This window comes from Poromitra crassiceps, assembly GCF_964638095.1.
Source record: "Poromitra crassiceps genome assembly, chromosome: 1".
Taxonomy (NCBI): domain Eukaryota; kingdom Metazoa; phylum Chordata; class Actinopteri; order Beryciformes; family Melamphaidae; genus Poromitra; species Poromitra crassiceps.
In genome coordinates, this window is record NC_139623.1 from 126,957,131 (window position 1) to 126,983,898 (window position 26,768).

A 26,768-nucleotide genomic window follows, 5' to 3' on the forward strand; every position below is an offset into this window, starting at 1 on the left:
CAGGCGCCGCCTACTGGTTTACTAGTGGTTTTATTACTTTATTCAGGATTAAAGTGGGTGCATCTCATTGTAAAATTGGACTTGGCCCAAATTGGGCTTCAAACGGCCCAAATTGGGCTTCAAACGGCCCAAATCGGGCTTCAAACGGCCCAAATCTGGCTTTAAACGACCCAAATTGGGCTTCAAACGGCCCACATCTGGCTTCAAACGGCCCAAATTGAGCTTTAAACGGCCCAAATTTTTCTGACGCCGGCACGCGCGTCGGCCCGTATTGGCCTGGCCTGCTTGGTATCTAATGCCCGGCCTGAATTATGATCCCAGTCCGCCCCTGAACAAGATGCTGTCGAAAAAGAGAAAGGTTGACACGGAATGCAGGCAGTTTCAAGAGAAATGGAAAGAGCAGTATTTCTTTTGTGAAGTAAATGGGTAAATGAGTCGAATTGATTTTAGTAAAAAAAAAATCCGGCCCCCATGAGGTCTCAGTTGAACAAATCCGGCCCTCTACCTAATATGAGTCTGACACCCCTGCTCTAAGGGAGTGCAAGGCAGATATTTAAACAGCCTTGTTTGTGTACAGTACCAGTGGCATGGGAGTAATAAAAAGGGATTAAGGACCAGGACCCCTGGTGGTCAGTAAGATGGGCTGGTTGAGCCAATGTTAAAATGATCTTTATCTATTATTTATTTTTGCTTTAAAACTATTTTTTAATTTTCTGCTTAAAGTTCATGAAAAAAGTGGCATTCTTGTTTTTTCACACAATAATTTCATAATACCATTTGTAATGCCACCGTTGTAGTGCTGTTGTTCAAAATTAAAGTACATTTTCTCAGATTTATTGGTGTCTTTCTAGTCACACAATTTAATAGTCAGTAGCTGTGTTTCCATTACAGTTTTTCGCAAAATAATTGCGATATTTCTACAACTTCGACAATGTACAATTGCGACTTGTAGGCGTTTCCATTGAAGTTGAGTTTGAGTGACGGCGCACACACCTGAACGCAATTCCCCGTTGCAGCAGCTGCCACAGTGATTACGCACGGGGATCTGCCCCAAATCCCGTCCCCTGCATGCTCAAATCCAACCAACGGTCAATGAAAATCACCACATGAAGTTACAACGCATATAAACGAGCCTGAATATCAATTCAAAAGAACATGTTGCTGGCTACGGTGAATGCAGTGAGCGCGAGAGGCAGAGGAAAAAAGGTAGCCTACACCTGCGCGCACACAGACAGGCAGCCTGTCACCATGGACTGATTTCTGTCATTAAACATGATCTTTTTTCCCCAGCTCCGCTTTTGCACAACACTCGTCTTTCTGCTAGGTAGCGTTGCTTCAAAGTTTTCCACTTGCTGCGGAGGTTTTGCCACGGTTTATCGAACCCTTTCTCCCTCATTTTCCTTTCATTTTCCGCTCCTTTTCCAAAGGAGAATGGGTCACATGACATGCAAATGCGAAAAATGTGTTTCCATTACGCTTTTGCGATAAACTGCTATATCGACACGTCTGAAAAACCACCTCATGAGAGCGCAAAAACTTTTTGCGATATTTGGGAGGTTTTTCGAAATTTACGTGTTTCCATTACCCACTTTCTATTGCGATATTTAGATTTTGCGCATTTGTGAGGGTAATGGAAACACGACTAGTGTTTCCCATACACTGATCTATTTGTGGTGGTACACCCTACATAGATTTTGACCCCCACAAATACTGCCACATATTAATTTCAACTAGTTGACTGCAAACTCCTGCTTTAGTGCTTACAGTATATTATTATCTTGTCGGAATATTATTCCAGCCAATAAGTTAGGAAGTTCCCTTTTGATTTAATTTTACTTTTGTTTTGCCTACAAAGCAAAATGTTACTTTACTTGAAACTCCCCTGAAGTGATTTTGGTATTATTTATGCAAGCATAATTCTACCATATAGTAACCTGTATGCAGAATATATATAGTATATATAGGGAAATAATTATTTTTTCATTGCTGTAAAACCACAGAACGGTAAAGAAGATATTGATGTGTGTAGTTCTTCATAGATCTAGTCTCTTCATTTTGATCTCAAAGTGCGCCAGTTTGATCCATTTTTACTTGAAACTGTACAAAATTTTCTTTCGGGGGGGCATGCCCCCGGACCCCCCTAGGGGTTCAGTGGTCCATGACCTTTGGGTGGGCTGAGCCCACCCAAAGCTCTGATGCTAAAACCGCCCCTGCCTTCAAGCAGTGACAATGAATGTTTCGGCGTAAGCCTTCCTCAGCATTGTGCTGACAGAAGACGGACATGACATATAAATAGTGTCAAACCGGAAGTACAATCAATTACATTATCAAGTATTGGAAATATCTCACACCATAAAATAACGAATATAATATCAAAAACATCAGAGAATATCAAAAAAGATAAGGTACAATTTTAAACAGTACACTTGTATTTAAGTCTGTATATATTACACAGCAGGAATGCAACAATGTTTTGCATACGAGAAGAATGAGGCTGGATGGCCACACTTGTGTTAAATAAGCACAGATGGAAAGTCAACATATTACAATAACAAAAATCAGTAAGAAAATATTAAAATAGAATTAGAAAAATAATTAGAAAAATACATAATAAAATGCATATAAGTGAATGCATTGGATGGAGATACTGCAGGTCCACACATGACGCTCCCACACTGCATTACAGTGCAAGAGCATCATGCGCGAACCCACAGCACATCCACCCAATGCACCCCCTAAAGAAAACAACCTAGCAAAAGTTATTCATTCAAGCCCTTGGGGTGTTCTGTCTGCAAGGTATGTATCCAAAATGCCTCTCGTTGTAACAGGGCCTTGTCTCTGTCACCCCCATTAGAAACAGAGACGTAAAATCCTCTGTCGCCAGGCATTTTAATGAGTTTGGTCACGACGTGTGTTCCCTCAGGTTCCAGGGTATAGAACAGGTCAGTCCACTGAAGAGGGGGGGTGACAGAGACAAGGCCCTGTTACAAAGAGAGGCATTTTGGATACATACCTTGCAGACAGAACACCCCAAGGGCTTGAATGAAGAACTTTTGCTAGGTTGTTTTCTTTAGGGGGTGCATTGGGTGGATGTGCTGTGGGTTCGCGCATGATGCTCTTGCACTGTAATGCAGTGTGGGAGCGTCATGTGTGGACCTGCAGTATCTCCATCCAATGCATTCACTTATATACATTTTATTATGTATTTTTCTAATTATTTTTCTAATTCTATTTTAATATTTTCTTACTGATTTTTGTTATTCTAATATGTTGACTTTCCATCTGTGCTTATTTAACACAAGTGTGGCCATCCAGCCTCATTCTTCTCGTATGCAAAACATTGTTGCATTCCTGCTGTGTAATATATACAGACTTAAATACAAGTGTACTGTTTAAAATTGTACCTTATCTTTTTTGATATTCTCTGATGTTTTTGATATTATATTCGTTATTTTATGGTGTGAGATATTTCCAATACTTGATAATGTAATTGATTGTACTTCCGGTTTGACACTATTTATACGTCATGTCCGTCTTCTGTCAGCACAATGCTGAGGAAGGCTTACGCCGAAACGTTCATTGTCACTGCTTGAAGGTAATAAAACAACCCAAAAGGATTTATTTTGAGTGCTGGTTTTTTGTCCCTCTCATACAATATTTTATGAAATGTAACGGTGCTTTCATTTTCAATTATTTGCTTTGCAAGAATTCTGTGTAGTGTGTAGTATTTTGGAATACAAATTTTGAATTCACTCACATTTTCATCCCTCTCTGGATCAGTGTTGTGTATCCCACTTGGGTTCTTCCTCAGTGGTTCTTCCCTGCAAGCCAGCAAGTGAGCAAACTAAGGTCAAACAGAGAAACATTAGAAAAAATGTCTGTCTGGCTTTTCATTATTTAGTGTGGTGTGACAATGGTGAAAAGGCAACATTGTTGTGGCAATTGTTTGGATTCACACTCAACTCTACCTAAACTCACTGTGATTGTTGACTCAGTTTTACTTTGTGAAACTTGAACAGTGTATCCACAAGATGGAGCCAAAGATCATCAGATTATGAGAATAGTCATTTTACCTACTTCATTAAATTCATTCTGTTGTAATGTTTTGTCCATTTTTATATGGCTGCACAATATATCGTCCCACGATATATCGCAATATCAAAACATCACAATATGTATCGTTGAGATGAAATCTCATATCGCGAGAAAAAGAAGCTGAACATGGTGTCACTGATCTGCATCTGATTGCATGCTCGCTCTCCTTTTCATTGCTTTGTTTGAACAGACGAGGGACGTTAGACACGGAGGATGAAAATGGTGAAATTACTCAAATTAGCGTGAAGGATGCCCCCTCAACTTATCAACCTTCGTTATTTCGAATCCCACATAGGTTACGCCAAACCCCACATAGGTTACGCTAAAACCACCACCGCAAAGCGTGTACCTGTAGTTGGCCAGCCGGCAGGAAAGTATCGCGGGACTTCACGAGACTTGGTGACCGAGATCACGTTTGAGGTAATTTGATCCCTGTGAGAGTCCAGGAAATGGCCTGGGGCGAAATATCCCTCTGGTGGATGTTGAGGGATCACATTATTACGATATGTGGCGAAAACGGGAATAAAAATAGCTATTTAGATGCAGGAAAAACAGGCTCACACTTGGCCCCAAATCAGCTCCATTTTACAACTGACTTGGACGCTATTGATCTCAAAACAACGCTAGGACGGCCAGAAACGCCACGGACATCGCTGGGTGAGTGGCCAAATCATAATTATTGCCAGGAGATGGGTCCAGGTTAAAAAAAAAACGAAATTCTCCTTTAAGAGATTTCCCTCTGAGGTACACCAATAGCAAATACGTAGTCAAAATACAATTTCTTGGGTCCCATCATGCATTCACAAATAATTCTCAGACTCGAAATTGTCAAGATTTATTTTTGCTTTTTCCGGTGACTGGTAACGGCAGCAGCACCCGGCAGGTGTTTCTTTGCACCAACATTCACACTCTTGTTAAGTAGAAAAACAATACCAGAGAACAACCCACAGACCATTGCTTTTGAATGAGAAAAGCCAAACAATGAAATACTGCATGACAGTAACTGGTAGTATCTAGTGAACATACAGTACAGGTAAGTGCCAAAACTCTACCCTTTAAGTCTTCAAAACTGACTCCTTTTGAACTAAATACGTACATGATAATCCAGCAATTACGAGTTCTTTCGTAGTGAGAAAAATGCACCATTTGTCATGTACAACTGGGAACAATCTGCTTTTCCCCCCACAGCTGCCACTTGATCTATTCCCCATTTAGACATACTGCAATATCTAAGATTTTCATGAATCTTGTGTCTATAACTAGTTTTCTCCTGCATGACCTGTTTGCTTACAATTCTTAGAATCAGACATTCTTAGCCGAAGTGCGCTGAGGACATGCCTAGCAAAACAATCTTGAATAAAACAGCCATCAAAGCGACACACAGAAAGCAGGTTCCATCTTCACGCTCACAAACTTTTATGCCATTAACTAGACCGTTCCAATATTTATAATTAATATGCAATATATATATATTTTTGTATCCAGCAAAGAAGCTGAGAAACTACATGCCGAGAAGGCTGAATAGTATTTATAGAGAATACTCCCATATCGTAGTCTAACCATATCGTCAAGAACAATCTCAGAAGGAGAGAACCGGGAGCGAGTAGCAGGACAAACAGAGGTGGAGTGCTAGACTGGCAGCTGCAGCATTTAATCAATGTCCATATCAGGCTTATTGTCTGCCGTGGGCTGCTCCGTGCTGGAGGGCGCCGTCTTGTCCGGGCTACAGGGCTGGCCCTCTGGCCCCTCCTGTCCCTTCACTGGCCCGTTCTCAGTTTTCTCCTCCTTGGGAGGCTCCACCTTGGGCTTGGGTTTGGAAACCACAGGGTTGCAGGCTGAGTAAAGCTCCTGGACGGGGGAAGAGAAACTGATGGTTAGAGACGGGGGACAAAATTGCCATTTTTTTCAGAAGCCTTTTTTTGGTCACACTTATTCTCAGTAGAAGGGGGGGTTATCGAACTGTGAAATAGTTGCATTGCATATTGGCAAATAAACACTCCGTTTGTACTATTAATTTAAATCACTGCTGAAAAATGGCAGCAGGCCTTTTTCTTCTTCTACCCCACAAGTTTTCTTTTTGCGATATTGTCATTTATTTTTTATTTTTTGTGTGTAACTTGCAGAAATTGTTTGTTTTTGTTTCTCTAGAGGAGGACCACAGAAGGAAATATAATTTTAGACATCAATTTGCACGGACCACCTTAAAACAGATGTGTGTTTCAGTTACAGGTATTAAACTTTGGAACTCTCTACCGAATGATTTAAAGAGTTGTAGGGGTATTCTCCAGTTTAAAAAAATGTATAGGAAAAGAATAATTAACCAGTATGAAGTATCTGGATGATTTTCTTATTTTGTTTGTTCTCATGTGACATGATTGCGTCATAGTCACAAGATTGCTAATTATTAATTAGAATTTTGTTTCTCCGAGGCCATGATGTAGCGTCTATTTCAAATGACTGCTATCAAATTAGGCAGACCATCTATGTTTGTTTTTTTACAATTTTTTTGAGAAAGGGGCAGGTATAATAAGTTTTCTTCATCCTGCTCCTTTCTGGCCAAACCTGTAACCTGTTAAAGATATATTGTATGTATGTTTCTTGTATTGTGTTTGGTCAGAACAAATAAAAATGAAATGAAATGAAATGTAATCCAGTGGTTTGTATGCTGTCTTAATTTTTTACTTGTCTTTTTTGTAATCAAGTATGCTGTCTGCATTTTGTACTTCTTCCGTCTTTAATTTTTTTTTAAGAGCCTGGTAAGCTATACCTAATCAAGAGCATTTTCACATTCCTTTAGGCCTTTTTAAGGTCATGCAGTGTCTGTCATTACCTTAGTTTTGGCCTGGATCTCTGCCACTCTGACCGCAGGCTCCAGAGTGAGGGCCTGTTTGCTCTGCTGGTTCATCTTGCTGTTCATCCAGATCATGGCGTCGTTCACCTGCTTGTCCACCCGGGTCACCTCCAGCTCATCCAGGTGATCGTACTGCTCCTCCTGTTGGGAGTAGCACAGGTGAGCTGTCACACTTGGGTACCATTGATTCAGGAGGCATATATAAAATGGAAGTGTTTAGATCACTGACATATAGCCTATGGTTTAGATAAGCAACAATCTAACCAACTATTATATAAGCAACAATCTGACCAACTATTAAGCAATAATCTAACCAACCTTTATACCGTATAAGCAACAATCTAACCATTATATAAACAACAATCTAATCAACTATTATAAGCAACAATCTATCCAATCTAACCAACTTAACTGTTCTAAAAAAACACTGCAAAGCCTTAAGTGAATTATTTCTTTTTGTATGGTTGTAACACAATAAAAAGGAGAATGCAAATGTGGAGTGCATAACTTGAGCGTACGTGTGCTGCATTCAAGTGGTGTTGAGAAAATGAGTTCACGACCATTTCCTTTGCTCTTTGTTGTCTCGTAAAAACTGGAAACACCTATCAACGTGTTGTTTGAACACTCCGAGCAATATAATACAACATAATCTGCCATGACAAAGGCCACTTGGCTGAAACTATCTTCCCTCCTTAAACAACTGTGCATTGGACCCGCTAAAGAGACCATGTGCTAAAGCAGGGATGTCAGAGATACGCCCCGCGGGCCGGATCCGGCCCCCGGGCAGGTTTCATCTGGCCCGCGAGATGTTTTGGAATATACAAAAAAACAAAACATTTTTATTATTATTATTATTATTATTATTATTATTAAATTCGCACCCCATTATCATGAACTACGTGTGGCTAATAAGCAAGCTAAGAGTTAATTCATAAGTTAATTAACCTGCACTACAAGGAAGTATGTCAGTAGGTCATCAGGTGTAAACAAAGCCGCCATGATGCCACGCTGGAATTGAATCGCGCATTCGGCTACCTACCAAAAAACAAAGGAATCAACAAGATGCTGTCGAAAAAGAGAAAGGTTGACACGGAATGCAGGCAGTTTCAAGAGAAATGGAAAGAGCAGTATTTCTTTTGTGAAGTACCGGTAAATGGATAAATGAGTCGAATTGGTTTTTAGTAAAAAAAAAAATCCGGCCCCCATGAGGTCTCAGTTGAACAAATCCGGCCCTCTACCTAATATGAGTCTGACACCCCTGTGCTAAAGAGACCACACAACGGCAAGATAATACAGCATTTGTCATAGGCTACGGTGTAGCCTACTCCGTCAGGGCTGTAAGACAGTGGATAAATAGTTTTGAGCGTCACACAACCCCCACAGAATGTGGGGGTCGTTTCACTTCAGAATTTGATCCATTCGTTCCGATAACATTTGGAAAGCCTAGAAGAGCCAAACGACTGAATTATTTATCCCCATTCAAGTTAGCAGAAGGCTAACTGGAAATTAGCTGGCTAGGCCGCGCAGAAATGTCTGGTGTGCATGCTCCAGGCCAGCACGGGAATGTCTCCACAGACAGCAGATTGAAAACTGTAATATAAAATAGGTCAGGAATATGAAAAATAATAATAAGTATAATAATAATACACAATACATTAAAAACATTTTAAAACAAAAAAAGGAAAAAACATAATGTACAATATTAATCATAATTGCAATAGAAATAACAGTATTTGTTCGAAAAGGAGTAGGAATGAAGCCTCTGCTTATCTGGTCCTACCCCTATTTAATTCCAAAATAAACTTAAATCAGGTCTCTGTCAACCATCTATTTTATTACTTTTCATATTTTCTTATTTCCCTTTTAACCTGGGCCATAATGTACCCTATTACCATGTAATCGCGTATCTCGAGAACTGTTGGTCGGATCGACTTGAAACTCGGGGAGTGCGCTGATGGCGACCGACGGAGTGCAGTGCCCTGTTTCCGTGCGATTCGGATGCGAAACACGTTAGATTTTTGAATATTTGTCTTCAGTTCTGCGCTCCTTCAAGCCCTAAGCCCCAGCTTTAACCCATTGATACCGGATGCAGCATTTGCGTGTATATCCCTTTAACACCGACGGCAACGGGCGTGTCCTTTTACCTTTCATGCCGGCTGCGACACAGACGCGTAGTACGTGTATATCGTTGTTTCAAGACATGTGACCGATTAAATGCATCATGATTTGCTGAAATAGACGTGGCGGAGGTGAAATGCATTGTGGGTTTTGTAGTTTTTTATTTTTATTGTTGCCTCGACCGTGTGGACAGTTTTTCAAAGCTCGAACTACAGGGCAAATCAAGGAAGCGCCGATCCGCAATACTTCCCATTAAATTTTTGTTGTATTAGAGGATGAAATTAATGCTGCTGACCTAATTTCAGATTTATTTATCTCATGTTCCAATCTGCAATAGCCTCAAGGTTTTACTGCACGTTCTTCTGCTGCACGGTGGCAATTCTGCATGGCCGCGTCTCAGACAGTAAGCTAAGTGAATGCTAACGCTAAGTGATGAACTGAACGGAGTATAACTTACTTTGAGGACGAAGACATCAATGAATAAGAAGATTCCACACCCAGATTATGATGTGACTGTTGACACGCTAGCCAAGGCTCATTGGGTGAGTGACTTTTGGCGAATTTGCCGTATTTCAAGACGACTGCAAAACGGAGGTCGCTAATGTTTTAACGTTAACGTTAGGCTGCAGTAATTGTCAAGGGTTCAACAAAACCTATTTCCTCAGCTTCTATAGTAGCTATCAACATGAAATAAAAAGCATTTGTGAGCTTAAACCCGTGGCTTTATATTTGGAAGGGTTACATTTGCCGTAATCTTTATTAACATTTCTTAAAATGCGTTTTTTTTGGGGGGGGGGGGTTAAAGATAAAAAAATAAAAGAATAACATTAGGGCAAATATAATACGAAAAGCCAAAGGGTTAAGCTCTCAAATGCTTTTTATTTTATGTTTCTATGTGCTACAGAGCCTGAGATATAAAGGTTTTAGTGAACGCCGACCGCTCTGGCAACTTCTCCCAAAACGTCCGGTTTACAGGGGCTGTTTACAAACGTGCAGTAGGTTTAGAGGGCCACTCTAGAGAACGCGCGCCGGTATCAATGGGTTAAGTAGGGTCATTGACAGTAGTGAGAAAAGTAAACGTAGCGTTGTTGACAGTGAATGGCCTCCATTCACTGTCAAGACCCTCTGTTTAATTTGATGTGAGTAAATGAGGGGGGCCGCCCAGTATCCCTCCTCAGGTTCCAATTAAAAAATGTCTTGCAAACAGGGCAGCATGAAATGAGCAGAGAATGGTGTATTTGTAAGCTGAATAAGCAGCATTAATATTCATGTGAAGGGGAAATAATCAGTAGAGCTCAGTGACCTTAGTTAAGTGAGATTTCTAAGAGATTTTTATGTGGCTATAATGGTAGGCTATAATGAGTCACGCATTCGGAAATAATATCCTCTAGGGCAGTGATACTCAACTTGCGGCCCGGGGGCCAGATGCGGCCCGCGATAGGGTGCAGAGTGGCCCCGCGACAATTTCCTAATTCACAATGAAAACTAAGGTTGAATCAAATTTGACTGAGCTCCAGCTAAATTGTCAAATATGGCTGTCTGCTTGCCACCCAGGCACTTACAGTATATGTATTAACTATGCAAAAAATGTGAGACTAAACTCCAACTGACACCCCAAAATCCTACAAACTGCTACAGAAAAATTTATATTAATGTTTATTGACTGGCCCCTTGCCTCCTGTCATTTTGCAAAAGTGGCCCCCAGGCAAAGCAAGTTGAGTATCCGTGCTCTAGGGCCACGCCACTTCCGGGAACCCCCATTCTGTGTAAGTAGGGTTCCCAGAGTAAAACCTGGCTATTTCCACAACTGATTATGGATGAGCATCATCTGCTGGTCGGATCGACTTCAAACTTTGGGAGTGTGCCCTATTGTGCAGTGCAGTCCCCCGTTTTCGCAATTCGGCATAGCGCCACCTAACGGCAACATAAAAAATGCTGTTTATCTCAAGAACCCTTCGTCCGATCGACTTCCACTTTGGGGAGTGCGCTTAGGGGGAGTCTCAATTCCGTGCAATTCGGCACAGCGCCACCTACTGGCAACACAAAAGGTGGTTTATCTTGAGAACCGTTCATCCGATTGACTTCAAACTTGGGGAGTGTGCTCCTGGGAACTCGGAGTAGTGAATTTCCTGCAATTTGACATAGTGCCACCTGCTGGCAACACAAAAAGCAGTTTATCTCGAGAAACATTTGTCCGATTGTGACTTCAAACTTGGGGAGTGCGCTGCTCGGACCCCGATGGAGTGTGGTGCCGCATTTCATGCAATTTGGACTTATTCCAGGACTGTCTGTATGTCTGTCCTTCGTATATCTCGAGAAGCGTTTGTCGGATCGACTTCAAACTTGCGCTTAGGGGGACCTGACAGAATGCAGTGTGTGCGCGGGGGGGGAAGCGCCCACGGGGTGGTGCATGGGGCAATGGGCACTGCACTAGTCAACTATAATTCACTGAGAAACTTTTATCACATTGCAAGGAGGGGTTATAGTTACAGTGTTTCCCACAGGATTTTGAGTTGTTGTAGTGGGGGACCACAGACCCCCCAGTGGGGTGCGGGGGCATGCCCCCCCGCAAGATATTTTTTAACATTTTAAAGTAAAATGCATGAATTTGGTGTACTTTGAGAAAGCACTTAAGAGCAAAATTAAAAGGCTAGATCTATGAAGAACATGTCATCATTACTGTGCTGCAGGTTTACAATGACAAACAAAATTTCACCCTATAGGTCAGGGATACTCAACTTGCTTTGCCCGGGGGCCACTTTCGTTAAATGATAGAAGGCGAGGGGCCAGTTAATAAACAAACAATATACATTTTTCTGTAGCGGATTGTAGGTTTTTGGGGTGTCAGCCGGAGTTTAGGCTGACAATGTTGTGCACACCGGTTAGTTAGGTTAAGTTAGTTAGGTTAAGTACATACAGTACATACGTGCCTGGGTAGCGAGCAGATGGCGGTATTTGACAATTTAGCAGCTAAATCATAGATTGTTGAAAGATATTCCATATTCCAGACTAAAATGCTATAACAGAAGTATTGGCCAGAATGACATGACACTTATTCAGCGGGTATCTTGCATGTTGCGTTCAGGTGCACTTTTTTTTTGGTCAAAATCCCGTTGTGGCGGTGCGCCATAAATTCCCCTATGTAAATTAATTAAGAAAACTTGTACATTGTAGCCTGCTTGCAATAGGCTATTCACCTTCACCTGCAATAACCGGGAGGGTCATTGGCATCACAGCCGATCTGGCACAAGCCTCGGCACGAGTCGAGTTTTAGGGGCCCTTTACACAAGGACAGTTTCTGAAAGAAATGACACAATAGCGTTTCCTTCACACCTTCTCCCTGTTTACATGAGCGCTGTTGAATTTTTAAAACGCCGTAATGTACATGCCAGGTCGCTAGGTGGCAGTGTGTCACCTTATTCTTTGCCCATACAAGGACGCTGCTGCATGACGTCATTTCATAATCGTCTTTCCGGTTTTTAAACACAGAAGTAGAGTCCGCCTTCCACAGTCATTTAGACTTGCCAAAAAGCTTTTTTCAAGCTAAAAAAAACCCCAAACTGTTTTAAAGTTTTAATATTTGTCGGGTGAGAATGTAACATATATGTGACCAGTTTATCAGAATAACGCCTATTGGAAATCTTTAATGAGCAGCGATGACCGGGAGCGCTGACTGTGCCGACCGGGTACAGCCATCGGCTCCTCGCAGCAGTAACGTTCTGAACATGTAACTGAAGTTGGCCGCAGTGTAGCTTAATTCTGAATGTTGCCAAACTTCATTCATACTGACGTTTTATTTGGTTGCCAACTCGCGCACGGCTATTGCGTAATCGCGTGTGTCGCGTGTGCAGGCACGTCAGAGTTTCTGAAATGTGCCGTTCCAAAGCGATTACATGGAGCCCTCAGCCCCGCTCAGTGGGAAGCGTCGCAAACAATTTCACTCCGGAGGGTGGTTCCAAAATGTGTCGTTTCCTAAGCGCGAATTCGCCGTCGCCGTCTAAAAGGGAGGCACTAACGAATAAAAAATAAAATAATTCCCCGTTTCCATAGGAAACCGTCCTCGTGTAAAGTGCCCCTTAATTGAGTCCACTGTAAATCCTCAAATCTTTTCTTTTGTCTCCGCCGTTTACCCACTGCAAACACGTTTCTATTGTCCCACCCCAGTCAACAAAATAACCTGAATTGATGTGATGGTGTCGTTATGAGATAGAGATAATATATACAGTCAATAGGCCTACACCTATCCAAATTACGTATGGGAAGAATTACAGCATGCCTCATGCAAACTGTATTACATGGACAGCAAGACAGGAATCTGGTTTGATTGATCTAACGCCCGGGTATTTTGCCAGGCCACCCCTGTGAATAATTCTGGTGGTTAACACCGCCCAAATCCCGTTTGCGCCGTGCATAAATGATTTGGCACGCCTCTAATCTGCATTTGCGCCCGTTGTTGTGGCGAGTTATGCTTCCCCGCACCACCATGCATCGCCACCATATTGTGGGGCTGTTTTAACTTAAAAACAGGGAGGTCACGTCTACCCAAACAATTATATCATTTTTAAACAGTTATGTTTCTGTATAAATCATTACAATATGTTCCCGTGAGGTGATGGGGGTGCGTTTTGCTGCTGTCTGGCGGGGGTGCAAAACTCGGCATAACACCTGGACACAGCGGACTGCAATCTTCCCTGCTTTAAGGCACACGCTAATAGGGGATATCGCCTGTACGAAGATAGGGCCCTAAGATAGGGCCCTGGGTCATCCAATCAGAACGGAGGATGATGATGGTCCATTTAATAAATGTATAGTATATATTATTACAAAGACAGATACAACATTTTTATTTTATGTGTGTGTGTGTGTGTGTGTGTGTGTGTGGGGGGGGGGGGATATTAGTCACTACCAACTGGCACTGTGCTGTGGTACCTTTGTTTTGTACGCTTCAATGATCTTCATGTACATCTGGATCTGTTTGCCAAGCTCTTCGAAAGCTTTTGGTCTCTCCTCGGCTTCCATGAATCTCTCATGAATAGGCTGGCCCAGTTTCTGGAGGAGGGAACAGCAGGTTTCGTCTTTTCCTCATTCACTCATCCAATGTGACAAAATAAATGAATACAAGGAAGGAAGATGTTTGATTCCAAAATGTTCACCATTCGAAAAGAAAGACACTTACAAAATGATTGCTGGCATGAAAATAAAGTATATACAGAGTATATACAGTAACAGTATAGCTATTTTAGACCTTTGAAAAATAGTATAGTAGTTTATGGCTCATTTCCACCACATACTGTATAACAGCACAGTACAGCTCTACTCGACCTGGTCTTACTCGTCTCTACTTGATATAGACTGTTTCCATAGCAAGTTTACTCGCCTCCGCCCACACCTGGTCGTCATAGCGACCGCATATCTGCCCTCCGCCCATAGCCGAAGTAGGCTATAACGTATAACGTTAAAAATTAAATCCATACACAGACCTTTTAAACTGATTATGAAATACTGGTGCCTCTAAATGACCTACAGTGTAGATGGGCAAATGTGACAATCGGCCAGGAGAATGGATATCACTTTGTTGTTACTCAAACTCACATGCACTGCGCGGGGGAACGGGAGTTGCGCGACGGGGAGAAGGGAAGCCTCTACCCCGGCGGCAACTCACCAGGCAAGACCGCGGCTTCACTAAACCCCCGCCTCCGGCCTAGCGGAGCCGACGTTACACACAGGTACAAAGGGCTTCCCGAGGAGCGGACTTTTTCTCTCTCAAAACAATTGAAAACCACTGCCATGTTAAAGCTGAGCAAGGAGATCGATTTTATTTCACCAGAGCCGAAGGCAGCAACACAAAAGACTGATGGAAATAACATTAACAGAAGAGAAGGTAAGCCCCACTAAACTGGTATCCAGCAATGACAGTCAGTAGATACAGTAAACATTAGGGGTGTCTCGGTACATGTATTTGTCCCGTGACGGTATGGGCGTCACGGTTCGGTGCGTGAAGCGACACGACAAATACGTGGAATCCATAAGGTGGTGGCAAAGCAGCTAAACGCTGTTTGAACGCCATGAGAAGACACACCAAAACAACACAAGGGCCATAGAAATCGGCGTTCACTGAATGGAACGTTTTGTGGAGACGAAACATTACTGGGGGTCAGCTGGGGGAGCAGCTGGACGCTTCAATATTGTTGTGGTATAGTAGCTTGGAAGCTACGGGTTGTAAACACGCTGGAGCGACCCCCGGTAATGTTATATTTAACAATTATATTGCACAGCTGCTTTATTTGCACCCAGGACGCAGTAGATACTAGGGGTGGGGGGAAAAATCGATTCACCTAAGTATCGCGATTTTTAATGTCACGATTTTTTGGATCGATCTTTTATTCCAGAATCGATAATCGCAAAAAAAAAAAAAGTTTTTTTTTTTTTTTTTTTTTTGTGCTTGCAGTCAGGCCACTCACTGAACAGCAGGCCAGGCGCCGCCTACTGGTTTACTAGTGGTTTTATTACTTTATTAGTTAGTCTGAAGTAATAATTACACTTCAGGGTTAAAGTGGGTGCATCTCATTGTAAAATTGGACTTCAAACGGCCCAAATCTGGCTTCAAACGGACCAAATTTCACGCGCGTTGGCCCATATCGGCCTGGCCTGCTTGGTATCTAATGCCCGGCCTGAATTATGATCCCAGTCCGCCCCTGTTTTTAACTATATCGCCCAGCCCTACTCATGATATATAATATACAGTCTCTAGTGTATGATTCAACTTTTCCCATGTTCTAATCTAGTGTAAAAAAGCAAACAAACTGAAAAAAGAAAAGAAAAAAATAAACAAAAATCGCAATAAATCGTAATATCGAATCGCAATAATCGTAGAATCGCAATACTTAAGAATCGCAATATAAATCGAATCGGCACCCAAGAATCGTGATAGTATCGAATCGGGAGATAAGTGAATCGCCACAGCCCTAGTAGATACATGGTATGAAAGTTAGCCAATTCAACCACCAGGGCGCCCCAACCAATTTAAAAAAAGTCCAAAGACAAAGTCAAAGATAAACTCCCCATTCAGACTTTCACTGATAACCACACTGGTCACCACAGCGCAGCCTCCAGCAGCGTACAGTAGGCTATTTCAGCACTTCACGCTGTTATCACTAAGGAGCTTTTGGCTTACCTTCAGCTCGGCCAGTTTGTCAATGTATACTTGTTTCTGTTGGTCCTCTCCGTCTTCATACAGCCAGTTCTCTGTGTCCTCCAGTTTTAATGAGAAGGTGTCTCGGTCCTACATGTTGTGGAAAGGGTTAGATTAGGTTTGCACATTATGATAGACTTAATACAGAAAACAGCAATAATAGAAAGTATAAAAAAAATAAATGTCTGCAGTTCAGGTTTAAACTCGAAACGGGCTCACCATATTAATAAAAGATACTGGAGATAACAGGATTAACCGGTGCATAAAATATTCCACCAAAACAGTAAATATGTAAAGCCAGCTGATATTTGACAAGGGAGAATTTCCATCTATACACAGGGGAGTAGCTTTATATAAAATATCATGTTTAAATAAGACTTTTAAGACCTTTTAAATGCTGCCAGGAATTGAATCTAAGATCAATTTCCCAGTCAAAAAATGAAAAAGAAAAAATGGTGAAACCAGCCTATTTACAAATGAACATAGCTTAAAAGTTCTGAAACTACAAAAGGGCAACAGGGTCTGAAATCAGCACTCACCAAGCCACAAATGTTGATAAAATTAGTCTTTGGTGGATAAATAATATAGAAGTAACAAATCACCCCCCACACTGGCTGCTAACTCTTTGAAATTATATTATCTGAATGCCTCAGGAACAGTTGTTGACGGTTTTCAAACTTTGTCCCTGCTGATGACTGTACTCTCTCTCTCACCTGCTGATGACTGTACTCTCTCTCTCACCTGCTGATGACTGTACTCTCTCTCTCTCACCTGCTGATGACTGTACTCTCTCTCTCACCTGCTGATGACTGTACTCTCTCTCTCACCTGCTGATGACTGTACTCTCTCTCTCACCTGCTGATGACTGTACTCTCTCTCTCACCTGCTGATGACTGTACTCTCTCTCTCTCACCTGCTGATGACTGTACTCTCTCTCTCACCTGCTGATGACTGTACTCTCTCACCTGCTGATGACTGTACTCTCTCTCTCACCTGCTGATGACTGTACTCTCTCACCTGCTGATGACTGTACTCTCTCTCTCACCTGCTGATGACTGTACTCTCTCACCTGCTGATGACTGTACTCTCTCTCTCACCTGCTGATGACTGTACTCTCTCTCTCACCTGCTGATGACTGTACTCTCTCACCTGCTGATGACTGTACTCTCTCTCTCTCACCTGCTGATGGCTGTACTCTCTCACCTGCTGATGACTGTACTCTCTCACCTGCTGATGACTGTACTCTCTCTCTCTCACCTGCTGATGACTGTACTCTCTCTCTCACCTGCTGATGACTGTACTCTCTCTCTCTCACCTGCTGATGACTGTACTCTCTCACCTGCTGATGACTGTACTCTCTCACCTGCTGATGACTGTACTCTCTCTCTCACCTGCTGATGACTGTACTCTCTCACCTGCTGATGACTGTACTCTCTCTCTCTCACCTGCTGATGGCTGTACTCTCTCACCTGCTGATGACTGTACTCTCTCTCTCTCACCTGCTGATGACTGTACTCACTCTCTCTCACCTGCTGATGACTGTACTCTCTCTCTCACCATGAGCCAATCAAATCCAATCAAAACAAACAATGGCTCTGATTCAAACATGTTCCTGATTAGCTGCCTGTTACGTGGCTCTACAAAGCGGTGGCATTTCAAACTGCTTCATGGAGATAAATACCTAAATTCACTTAATTTACCAGCTAGAGTGACGGTAATAGAGTGAAAAGTTATATTAGATATGCATATTTTGTAATCCTGACTCAGCTTCACAGACTATATTAGTCAGCCTTATTGTAATAAACTAATAATAACAACAACTACTGAGAGTATCTGTTTTGAGTCAATGTGTGTGTTACACTGCCACCTAAAGGATTCAAGAAGAAATCTCTACTCACAGCTTCACTGACAAACCTCTCCAGGACACCATGCAGCTTGTCCCTCATCTCGTAAACGTATTCCTCCACGTTGTTCTTTGCATCGTTCCTCTCTTTCTCCAGCTTGTCCTGCATGATCATCTTACCCTGCAAGAGACACAAGGTGTGACAGACTTAGTATGCAGAACTGATGCATTAACTTAGTCTGCAGAACTGATGCATTATATGTCTATCCAAAGCATCTGATTTGGAGCTAGAAGATGATCCTTTGTAAGAGCATAGTCTCACATTATGTCCCACATTATGTCCACACTTCATCTGGGAAAAAGGAGCAAACCCATTATGTGGGTTTAGGATTCAACACTACACACACTCATTAAAAAAAAAAAAATCTTCCTTTTCTTTTTCAAAATCTTGGCCAAAGAAACACAGAAAAGAAACAAATCTATGAGGGAATGTGATGAACACTTTCTGGTTCCACACTGCTTCAGTAACTGGAGGTAATATCAGATTAAAGCACAGCTATTATGCTTCTCTATACCTACAACTTAAGGAACTATACATTATGAGTGACTGATAGTCATTCCTAGATGCCAGATTAAAGCAGGATCACTATGCCTCTCCGACACAATGCTCAGGCAGATTCTTTCTGTGAGCCTGCTCGACACAAATGTGCCTGCTAGTCAGTCCTAGTGATTCATAGAGCATTACCTCATTCTCCACAAATACATTTAGCGTTTCGTTGGCCAGCTGCCAGTGCAGATTGTTCTCGATGGGCAGCTCCACGGTCTTCGTCTTCACTTTGGGCTTCTTTGCCTGTGGGGGCTGGTCCATCTTCTTCTCCTGCTTGCCGTCCTCTGTCGTTGCCTGAGGAGGGGGATGGAAATGGTATTAGCTTGTACTCATAGCACTGCTGCTGTGGAAAAACAGCATGCATCTTTGGTGACTGAAATGTTTTACACGTCCCTTGATAAGTAGCTCTTCTAGGACATGAAACCCAGGTAATATAAAATAAGAAAAAACATACAATGTCTGTCAATCTTTGTTTTACTTTTCTTTTCTTTTCTTTTTTTTTTTACTTTAGGAAGGCTTTGATTACACTAAAGTAAGTATCGATTAGGGATGCACGATAATTATCGGACCGATAAATTATCGGCCAATATGGCCATTTGCGTTATTATTTATTATTCCGATAATGGCCTTTTTCCGATAAATTATCATCCGATAATAATCATGTTTTATTTTTTGCCTCGGAAGCGAAGCCTTTGTTGTCGCACGTCCGTGACATCACAGCTGCGACGCAAACATGGCTGCTGCCAGCGTGTTGCTGTTTTTCAGTTTCAGAATGATCAGAAAGCTACTGTAATTTGCAATCCATGTCCCACACAGGTTCCGAGAGGAGGGGAAACCTCTAAGCTGGCATTACGTTAAACCAAAGCTGGCGATGATGCAGCGGATATGTTTGTTGTTTTTGTTAGCGAGTTTTGTAGCTCGTAGCGCAGCCTACCCTGCACGCTCGTCCGCTTGGCAGACAAACTGATATTTACAGTCTGTGGCTTGTGATCAAACAGTCCCACAAAAGCACTTAACACGTTCACTGCCGTGGACGAGTTAACTCGTCAAAAATAAACCAACGGTTGACTGCCGTCGACGAGTTAATCGTCAAAAAAAAAAAAAAAAAATTTTGACGGTGGGACGTGGATCAAAGCCCCCTACATCTCCTATAAAAATATGGGAGCCACCGAACGTGTACAACCCATTCCACCGACCCACTAAGTGGCGACAGTGCTCTCCAGACTAGAGAAAGCCGAGCAAAAACAGCAGGAAAAAGCGTGAGGAAACCATTCTCATGAGAATGGTTTGGCGAAAACGCTTTCGCGCTGGGAGCTGGCGCACAACGGTGGGGGATTCCAAAAATAGACTCTGGGTGCAACACACTTTGAAACACGCAGCAGAAAGCCCAGAATCGCACGCAGCTTCATCCCAGCTCACAACCGAAACCCCAGAAACGAGCGAGCCCGATCCAGACTCGCCCGACGAGCGGCCGCCAGGCAGCACAGACAGGCAGCAGAGACTCGCCTGTGACACACGCTGCAGAGCCACCAGAGACACACCCACGGAGGGAGGAGTTTGCGGGGTGCTGTGGGGGTGCTGTTATATTGGAGGAAATTACTGTTCAGAACTATTGTTTAGATGTCTGATGTCTCACTGATGCCAAAAATAAATGGTTAAAGTGACTGTTCTGCCTGTTCTATCGAATTTCACAAAAATGCATTTATCTCAGCTTTCCTTCTCAGACGCTGAAACCATGCTGTATTCAACTGCTAATGCCTACATAACAGAACATGATAAAAACTAACTCTTTTAGACAGAGAAAGCACACATTCTATTAGTTCTTTTGAGATATTTTGTGTTCACAAAGTCCTAGCAGAAAATAATCCTCGGCTCTTGAAAGATGAGCCAGAATCCTCAAAAAAAACCTTGGCAGAAGCTACCTACTGTATTGGATAAACTGTTGGCAGTGAATGTGTTAATACACAAAGCTGGCATAAACTTATAGAAACCCCTTTACCCGAAATGAAACATCCAGGGATTGTGTATTTAACTCTAAAAAAAAACACTCGCTAACGTTAAGCTAACCGCGCTAGTTAGCGTTAGCTACTGGACAGAGCCATCTAATAGCCAATAATGAAAACAAAGGCGCAGGCGCGCACATTAGGCTACATAAAAAGCATCAGTCAGTCAACATCACATAGTGTCTTTTCTTTAATCTGGTGGCAGCATTTTTCAGTCAAAAGTGAAACGACACAGATGGTTTATAGTGCCTGCCCCATTCATTGGGCTTCACTTCATTCACTGAGAACTGGAACCAATGCAAAATTTGAACAGATCAGTAACATGACAGAGAGTTTAAATTACTATGCCTTTTGTCATTGTGTTTTATCTGCAGACTAAGCAGCTTGGCTTTCCGTTCTATAAAAGCCTTTATTTTTGTATTGACTATAATTGAGTGATACACTTTATTAAAACAATCATATTATATCAGAGGTTTTCTTTGTTTTGCGTTCACAGTGATGTCAGTTAGATTTGGTTAGGTCAGAGCTATGCTCACTACATCCATACATCTACCCTAACCCTTTTTTAACCCCAGGTGTGCATAAAATACAGGTAAAAAAAAAAAAAAAAAAAAAAAAATATATACGGTATATATATATATATATATATATATTATTATTTTTTTTATTATTATAATAATTATCGGTTATCGGTATCGGTTATCGGCAGGAGAAGCAGATATTTATCGGTTATCGTATCGGTTGAAAAAATCCATATCGTGCATCCCTAGTATCGATACAAAAAATTTGAAACCGATATAATACTCATTTGCAACAGGTACCGATAGTATTGATAAGTATCGATAATACAAATTTGAAATGGATACAATACTCATTTGCAACAGTATCTCTTAATGAAAAATCAAACATACTACAGATTTCCCTCCCTATCATTGGTGGGTAATATCTGTTGCTTCAACAAGCTAAAAGTGTTCTAATAGTCATTGACTATCTGCTGTGTAAGTGCAAATGTCTTAATGAGTTTTATCGGGCCTAGGTTATTATGGAGAAGCATGCGTCTGTCCGTCCATCTGTCTTTGTTGATTTTTTATGCGTCTTGATGTTTTGTAATGCTAGTGCAAGCAGTTTGTATACTCGATACATTTCGTTGGTTAGAGGTTACCTCCATCTCCTCAGTCTCTGATTTCTTGTCTCCGTCGCTCTGGGATTTCTGATCTTCCTGGTCCACCTGCATTTTGTTCTGACAGGGAAACAAAAGAAAAGAGACACATAGTTTTGTCCAAAGCTAGATATATCATATAGAATAGATATTTTCAGCATGGGAGTCAAATCTCTGGCAGACATAGTGCCATTCCCCCTGAGAAATACTGGAAAACTATTCATCATGTACTGTCACAGACATAAAATAATACCTCTGTTTTTGTAAGTTTGTGTAAATCGTCTAGGTCGCCCGTCTCCTTTAACATTATTCCTGCTTTGTCTGCACACAGGCAGCAGAGTTGGAGATATTGCTGATTGTCTTCCCTCCTTCAGAAGAAGCCATTTGCTGGCATTTATTTATTCCACAGCATGAAAATAAACAACTTCCATTCCACAGACTTCAAAATTGCTCAGCAAGAGAATCCATCACAGTAAACATGAAACCTTAATTAGGTTTAGTGAAAACCAAAATTCTTCTTACTGTTAATCACCTGATATCCACAGGAAGAATTTGAAAACCACACCAGGAAATACAACCACAACTTTATTGTCACATCTGTGTCTTCTTAATTGGGGTGTCTTCGTTGTGCAGGAGAGCAGTTCATTTCAAACTAGATTTGACATTGGCACTCTAAGATTTGTATTTTAAAAACAACGATAAATTAGATACAGCCTGCAGTGAAGAAAAGTTATGGAAATGTAAACTAGATGTAAACAGTAATAAAAGGAATATAACTCTAAATTACACCAGTATTGTCTTAATTATTCTGCAGAGTACGTGCTGTGCTGTACATTGTGTGCACACTTATGTACATATGTACAAACACAGACCTGGATCTTTGCTTTCCAATTCCCTCTGGCTATTTCCTAATTAAACTCTAAAACCCCTTTTAGACTGGTTAAAAATCCCACTAATATCCACAAACTAGTGGCATTATCTTCAGTCTAAAAGTTTCCATCATTTCAGTCATTTAGCCGATAGAGCGACCCTGCAAGTGAGGTGGGTTTTTACGCAGCAGCTCTGCTCCGGCTGGCAATATAAATCTTGGCGGTGGTCCAACCCATGATTTTCCGTGAGTTGCCGCCCCTTTTCCAGCGTGAGTCAATGAGATTCAGTTGTTCCCACAGGCTGAAATTTGACTTTCTTGCCGAGAGAAAAGTGTCTCCCGTCGTCATGCACGAGCCCAGCCCCAGGCACATAGACTGCGTTAAGTCAGCCAGAATGTAAGTAGGTCGTCCGCTTTAGCTCTTTCAAAATAAATCCCTCGTAACGTTCACATTTTGAGTAATGCATTACAGCTTCACTATTATGTAATCTTAACATCAAAACGAGTATTTTGATACAATGTTTGCTGCTTCGTTTGTTGAAACACCTTTTTCTCTTCCAACGTGCATCAGTGAGGCTATTTACTTGTTTAAATGACATCAGTTTGACATTTTTATCCAGAAGTTTTCATTTTGTTTTAGCTGGCCTGACACTACTGCACTTAGGGCAGCCGTGAGAGAAGGGAAAAGGGAGGGGGAAGAGACAGTCCGCAGCGGTGGAGAAACGCGGGTTGAGAGTGTGATATAAAAGTTTAAAAGGCGATGTTACTGCTGCTGCTGCCCCCTGCTGCTTTCCTGGGTAACAAAAACACGTGTACTAGTGGGACTTTTGATGTAAAAAAGGTATAATTGGTGTGGTGCAATCAGCGGTTCAAACTCATGGCGTTCACAACGGCCAGAATTAAGCGTTACTTTGAAAAAGGGGGAGGAGGGGGGAATACTTGCTCTGTGAATGCAAACACAGTCGGGTACTTGGCTCTGCAGCTCAGAAGGTAGCAAATAAACCAAAATAAAATGCCAAACAAGTTACAGAGAGGAACACATCCATCCCCTTGAAGCTGTTTTGAGCCTGTTAAGGCAAGCCATCTAAATTCCTTACGGCATGACTAATTGTCCATTAATACCTAGGTGTGGCCAAAGCTCTTCTCTGTGTGAAAGGGATCTCGCTGCTGAAAGACAAAGCAAACAAATCTATCTCACTCTGCCACACCTCTTTTCACTATCCTTATCCTCTCTAGGGATGGCTATCACCACTGATTGCGATTCGATACGATTCCGAAAGAGATTTTCAAAGAACTATTGTTGGAAACCAAAACCAAACCACGCGTCTAACAGGGTTAAAGCTTCAAGCATCCATGGGAAAAGGCATTATATTTATTAAAACATCAATATTGGATTTGTATGAATCGATATCAGTCACTTGAAATGAATATCTATTCATATCAATATAGTGATTTTTTTTAACCCAGCCCTAACACCCACAGCACAAACCTCTTCCTCCTTCACCGTCTGGTCCGTCTCCATGGGCTCCTCCCCCTCAGCCAGTTTGAGGACCTCGACTAGCGAGGCGCTGGACACGCTGAACACCCCGTGGACGTTGACCCGTACCTTCACTTTGACCTTTGAACTCTCCCCAGACGCCTGGGGGACCACGTTCTGGATCAGGAACTGGCCTGTGGGGGCAGACAAAAAGGTCAGAACAGAACAGGTGAGCGGAGGATATCTACGAGGAAAGGTGTGCAGGTCTAGCAGACCAGAATTAAAATGGTGCTGCAGTTAAGGGCCGGAGTTAGTGGTGTATCAACACCTTACAGTGAAAAGACTAAAGGGTAGAAGTGTAAAAAGAAAAAAGAAAAAAATGTCCATCAAATGAATCATCTTTCTTTATTCAGTTGTTGTTATTATGAATGTGTGTTGGCTTTGCTAAATTTAGTGTATAAGACATTATAGCGAGTAGGGGTGTCACAATATATCGTCCCACGAAATTTCGCGATAGTAAAACGTCACGATATGTATCGTTGAGATGAAATCTCATATCGTGAAAAAAAAAAAAAATTTTTTTTTTTTTTTTTCAAAAGTAGACAAAGAAACGTCTTTGTTTGTTGAAGTTCAATGTGTGGAAAGTAGTTCAGTTGAACAAGTCTCTGAAGAGACACATGAGAAGTTATACAGGAGAGAAACCATTCAATTGAGTTTCTGGCAAAACTGTTTACTTGACAGGAAAAACTGAAGATGCATAAAAAATAGACTAAGAAAAGTCTTGTTGTTTGAGTTTGAAGAAAAACTGAAGATGCATAATGAGAATTTATACTGCTGAGAAACCTTTTAGTTCAAAGTAAATCTAAGTGACGGTGTAACTCATTCTATTTCAAGATAAGCCTTATCTCCAATCTCATGTTTTTTCTAGTTGTTATTGTAATAACAATTTCCCACAACAGCATGTTTTGTATTTGTGCATTTCAAATAAAATACTACTTTTCCAGTCATATATTGTCATTATTCAAGTTTAAAAAAATATTGTTAAAATCGTATCGTATCGTATCGTTATCGTGAACCCAGTATCGTGATACGTATCGTATCGTGAACTGAGTGTATCGTGACACCCCTAATAGCGAGTCATTGTTTTACTTTACTTTACTTTATTTCATTTGGCAGACGCTTTTATCCAAAGCGACTTACATCACATTTCAATACAATTCATTCAAAGAAATACAAACAATGAAAACATAACTAAAACCATATATAATCAATAAGGGTTAACCGATTCCGGAGGGACCCAGGTGTAGCCCGAAAAGGTAAGTTTTTAGTCTCCGGCGAAAAATCGGCAGTGTCTCGGCCAACATGACGAAGGGGGGAAGTTCATTCCACCATTGCGGAGCCATGGAGGAAAACAGTCTTGAACGAGACAAGCGTTCACCAGGGCCACGTAGCGATGGAGGGGCGAGGCGGGCCGTGCAGGTGGAGGAGCGGAGGGAACGGTGGGATGATTGGAAGCTGACCAGGGATTGTAAGTAGAGCGGGGCTGACCGGTGAACTGCACGGTAGGTCAGTACCATGGTCTTGAATTTGATACGGGCCAAGATGGGGAGCCAGTGAAGGTCACGGAAAAGGGGAGTGACATGGGAGAATTTAGGTAAGTTGAACACCAGACGGGCAGCAGAATTTAGAATGAGTTGGAGGGGTTGAATGGCCGAGGCAGGTAGCCCCGCCAGTAGGACATTACAGTAGTCAAGGCGGGACAGGACGAGTGCCTGGATCAGGAGCTGAGCTGCCTCCCTAGTGAGGAACGGACGGATCTTTCTAATATTATATAGTAAAAACCTACAGGAGCGGGCGGTTGCTGAGATGAAGGCTGAGTTGGATAGCTGGTTATCTAATGTTACACCAAGGTTTTTAACAGTATTTGACGGTAGTATGATGATGTTGTTGATAGTGATGGAGAGGTCAGAGAATGGACAGTCTTTCCCAGGGAGGAAGAGGAGCTCGGTTTTGTTGAGATTAAGTTTAAGATGATGGGCAGTCATCCAGGAGACAATGTCATTAAGGCAGGCGGCGAGACGTGACTGGATTAGGGTGTCGGAAGGGGGAAAAGAGAGGAAAAGTTGAGTGTCATCTGCATAGCTGTGGTAGGAGAAACCGTGGGAAGTGATTATGTGACCAAGGGACCTAACATATAGAAGGAACAGGAAGGGGCCGAGGACAGATCCCTGGGGGACACCCGTGTTCAGAGTGCAAGTTTTAGAGAGGGACCCACGCCAAAGAACCTGATAAGTGCGATTGGAGAGATAGGAGGTGAACCATGAGAGTGCAGAACCAGAAATACCGAGATCAGTGAGAGTGGAGAGAAGGATGTGATGGTTAACCGTGTCAAAAGCAGCAGAAAGATCAAGAAGGACAAGGACAGAGGAGAGGGAGGAGGCTTTGGCTGTGTGGAGGGCATGGGTGACTGAGAGGAGGGCTGTTTCCGTGGAGTGAGCGGGCTTAAATCCAGATTGTAAGGGGTCCAGGAGGTTGTTTTGAGTGAGGTGAAGAGA

The 26,768-nt window shown here is 42.1% G+C and overlaps 1 protein-coding gene across 1 annotated transcript in view; it reads right to left on the reverse strand.

Annotated features, from left to right (window-relative positions):
- Positions 1-4,914: 4,914 nt before the first annotated feature.
- The window catches only part of hspa4a (heat shock protein 4a), a 65,899-nt gene continuing 44,045 nt past the window's right edge, over positions 4,915-26,768 (reverse strand). Inside the window, exons 12-19 of the mRNA XM_083640047.1 lie at positions 24,226-24,407; positions 21,872-21,949; positions 18,845-19,000; positions 18,155-18,280; positions 16,239-16,346; positions 13,994-14,113; positions 6,926-7,087; positions 4,915-5,943 (exon numbers count right to left, since the gene is read on the reverse strand). Coding sequence (XP_083496173.1) covers positions 5,746-5,943; positions 6,926-7,087; positions 13,994-14,113; positions 16,239-16,346; positions 18,155-18,280; positions 18,845-19,000; positions 21,872-21,949; positions 24,226-24,407 — 1,130 coding nt within the window. The 3' untranslated portion in view covers positions 4,915-5,745. The remainder of the gene's footprint in view (positions 5,944-6,925; positions 7,088-13,993; positions 14,114-16,238; positions 16,347-18,154; positions 18,281-18,844; positions 19,001-21,871; positions 21,950-24,225; positions 24,408-26,768) is intronic.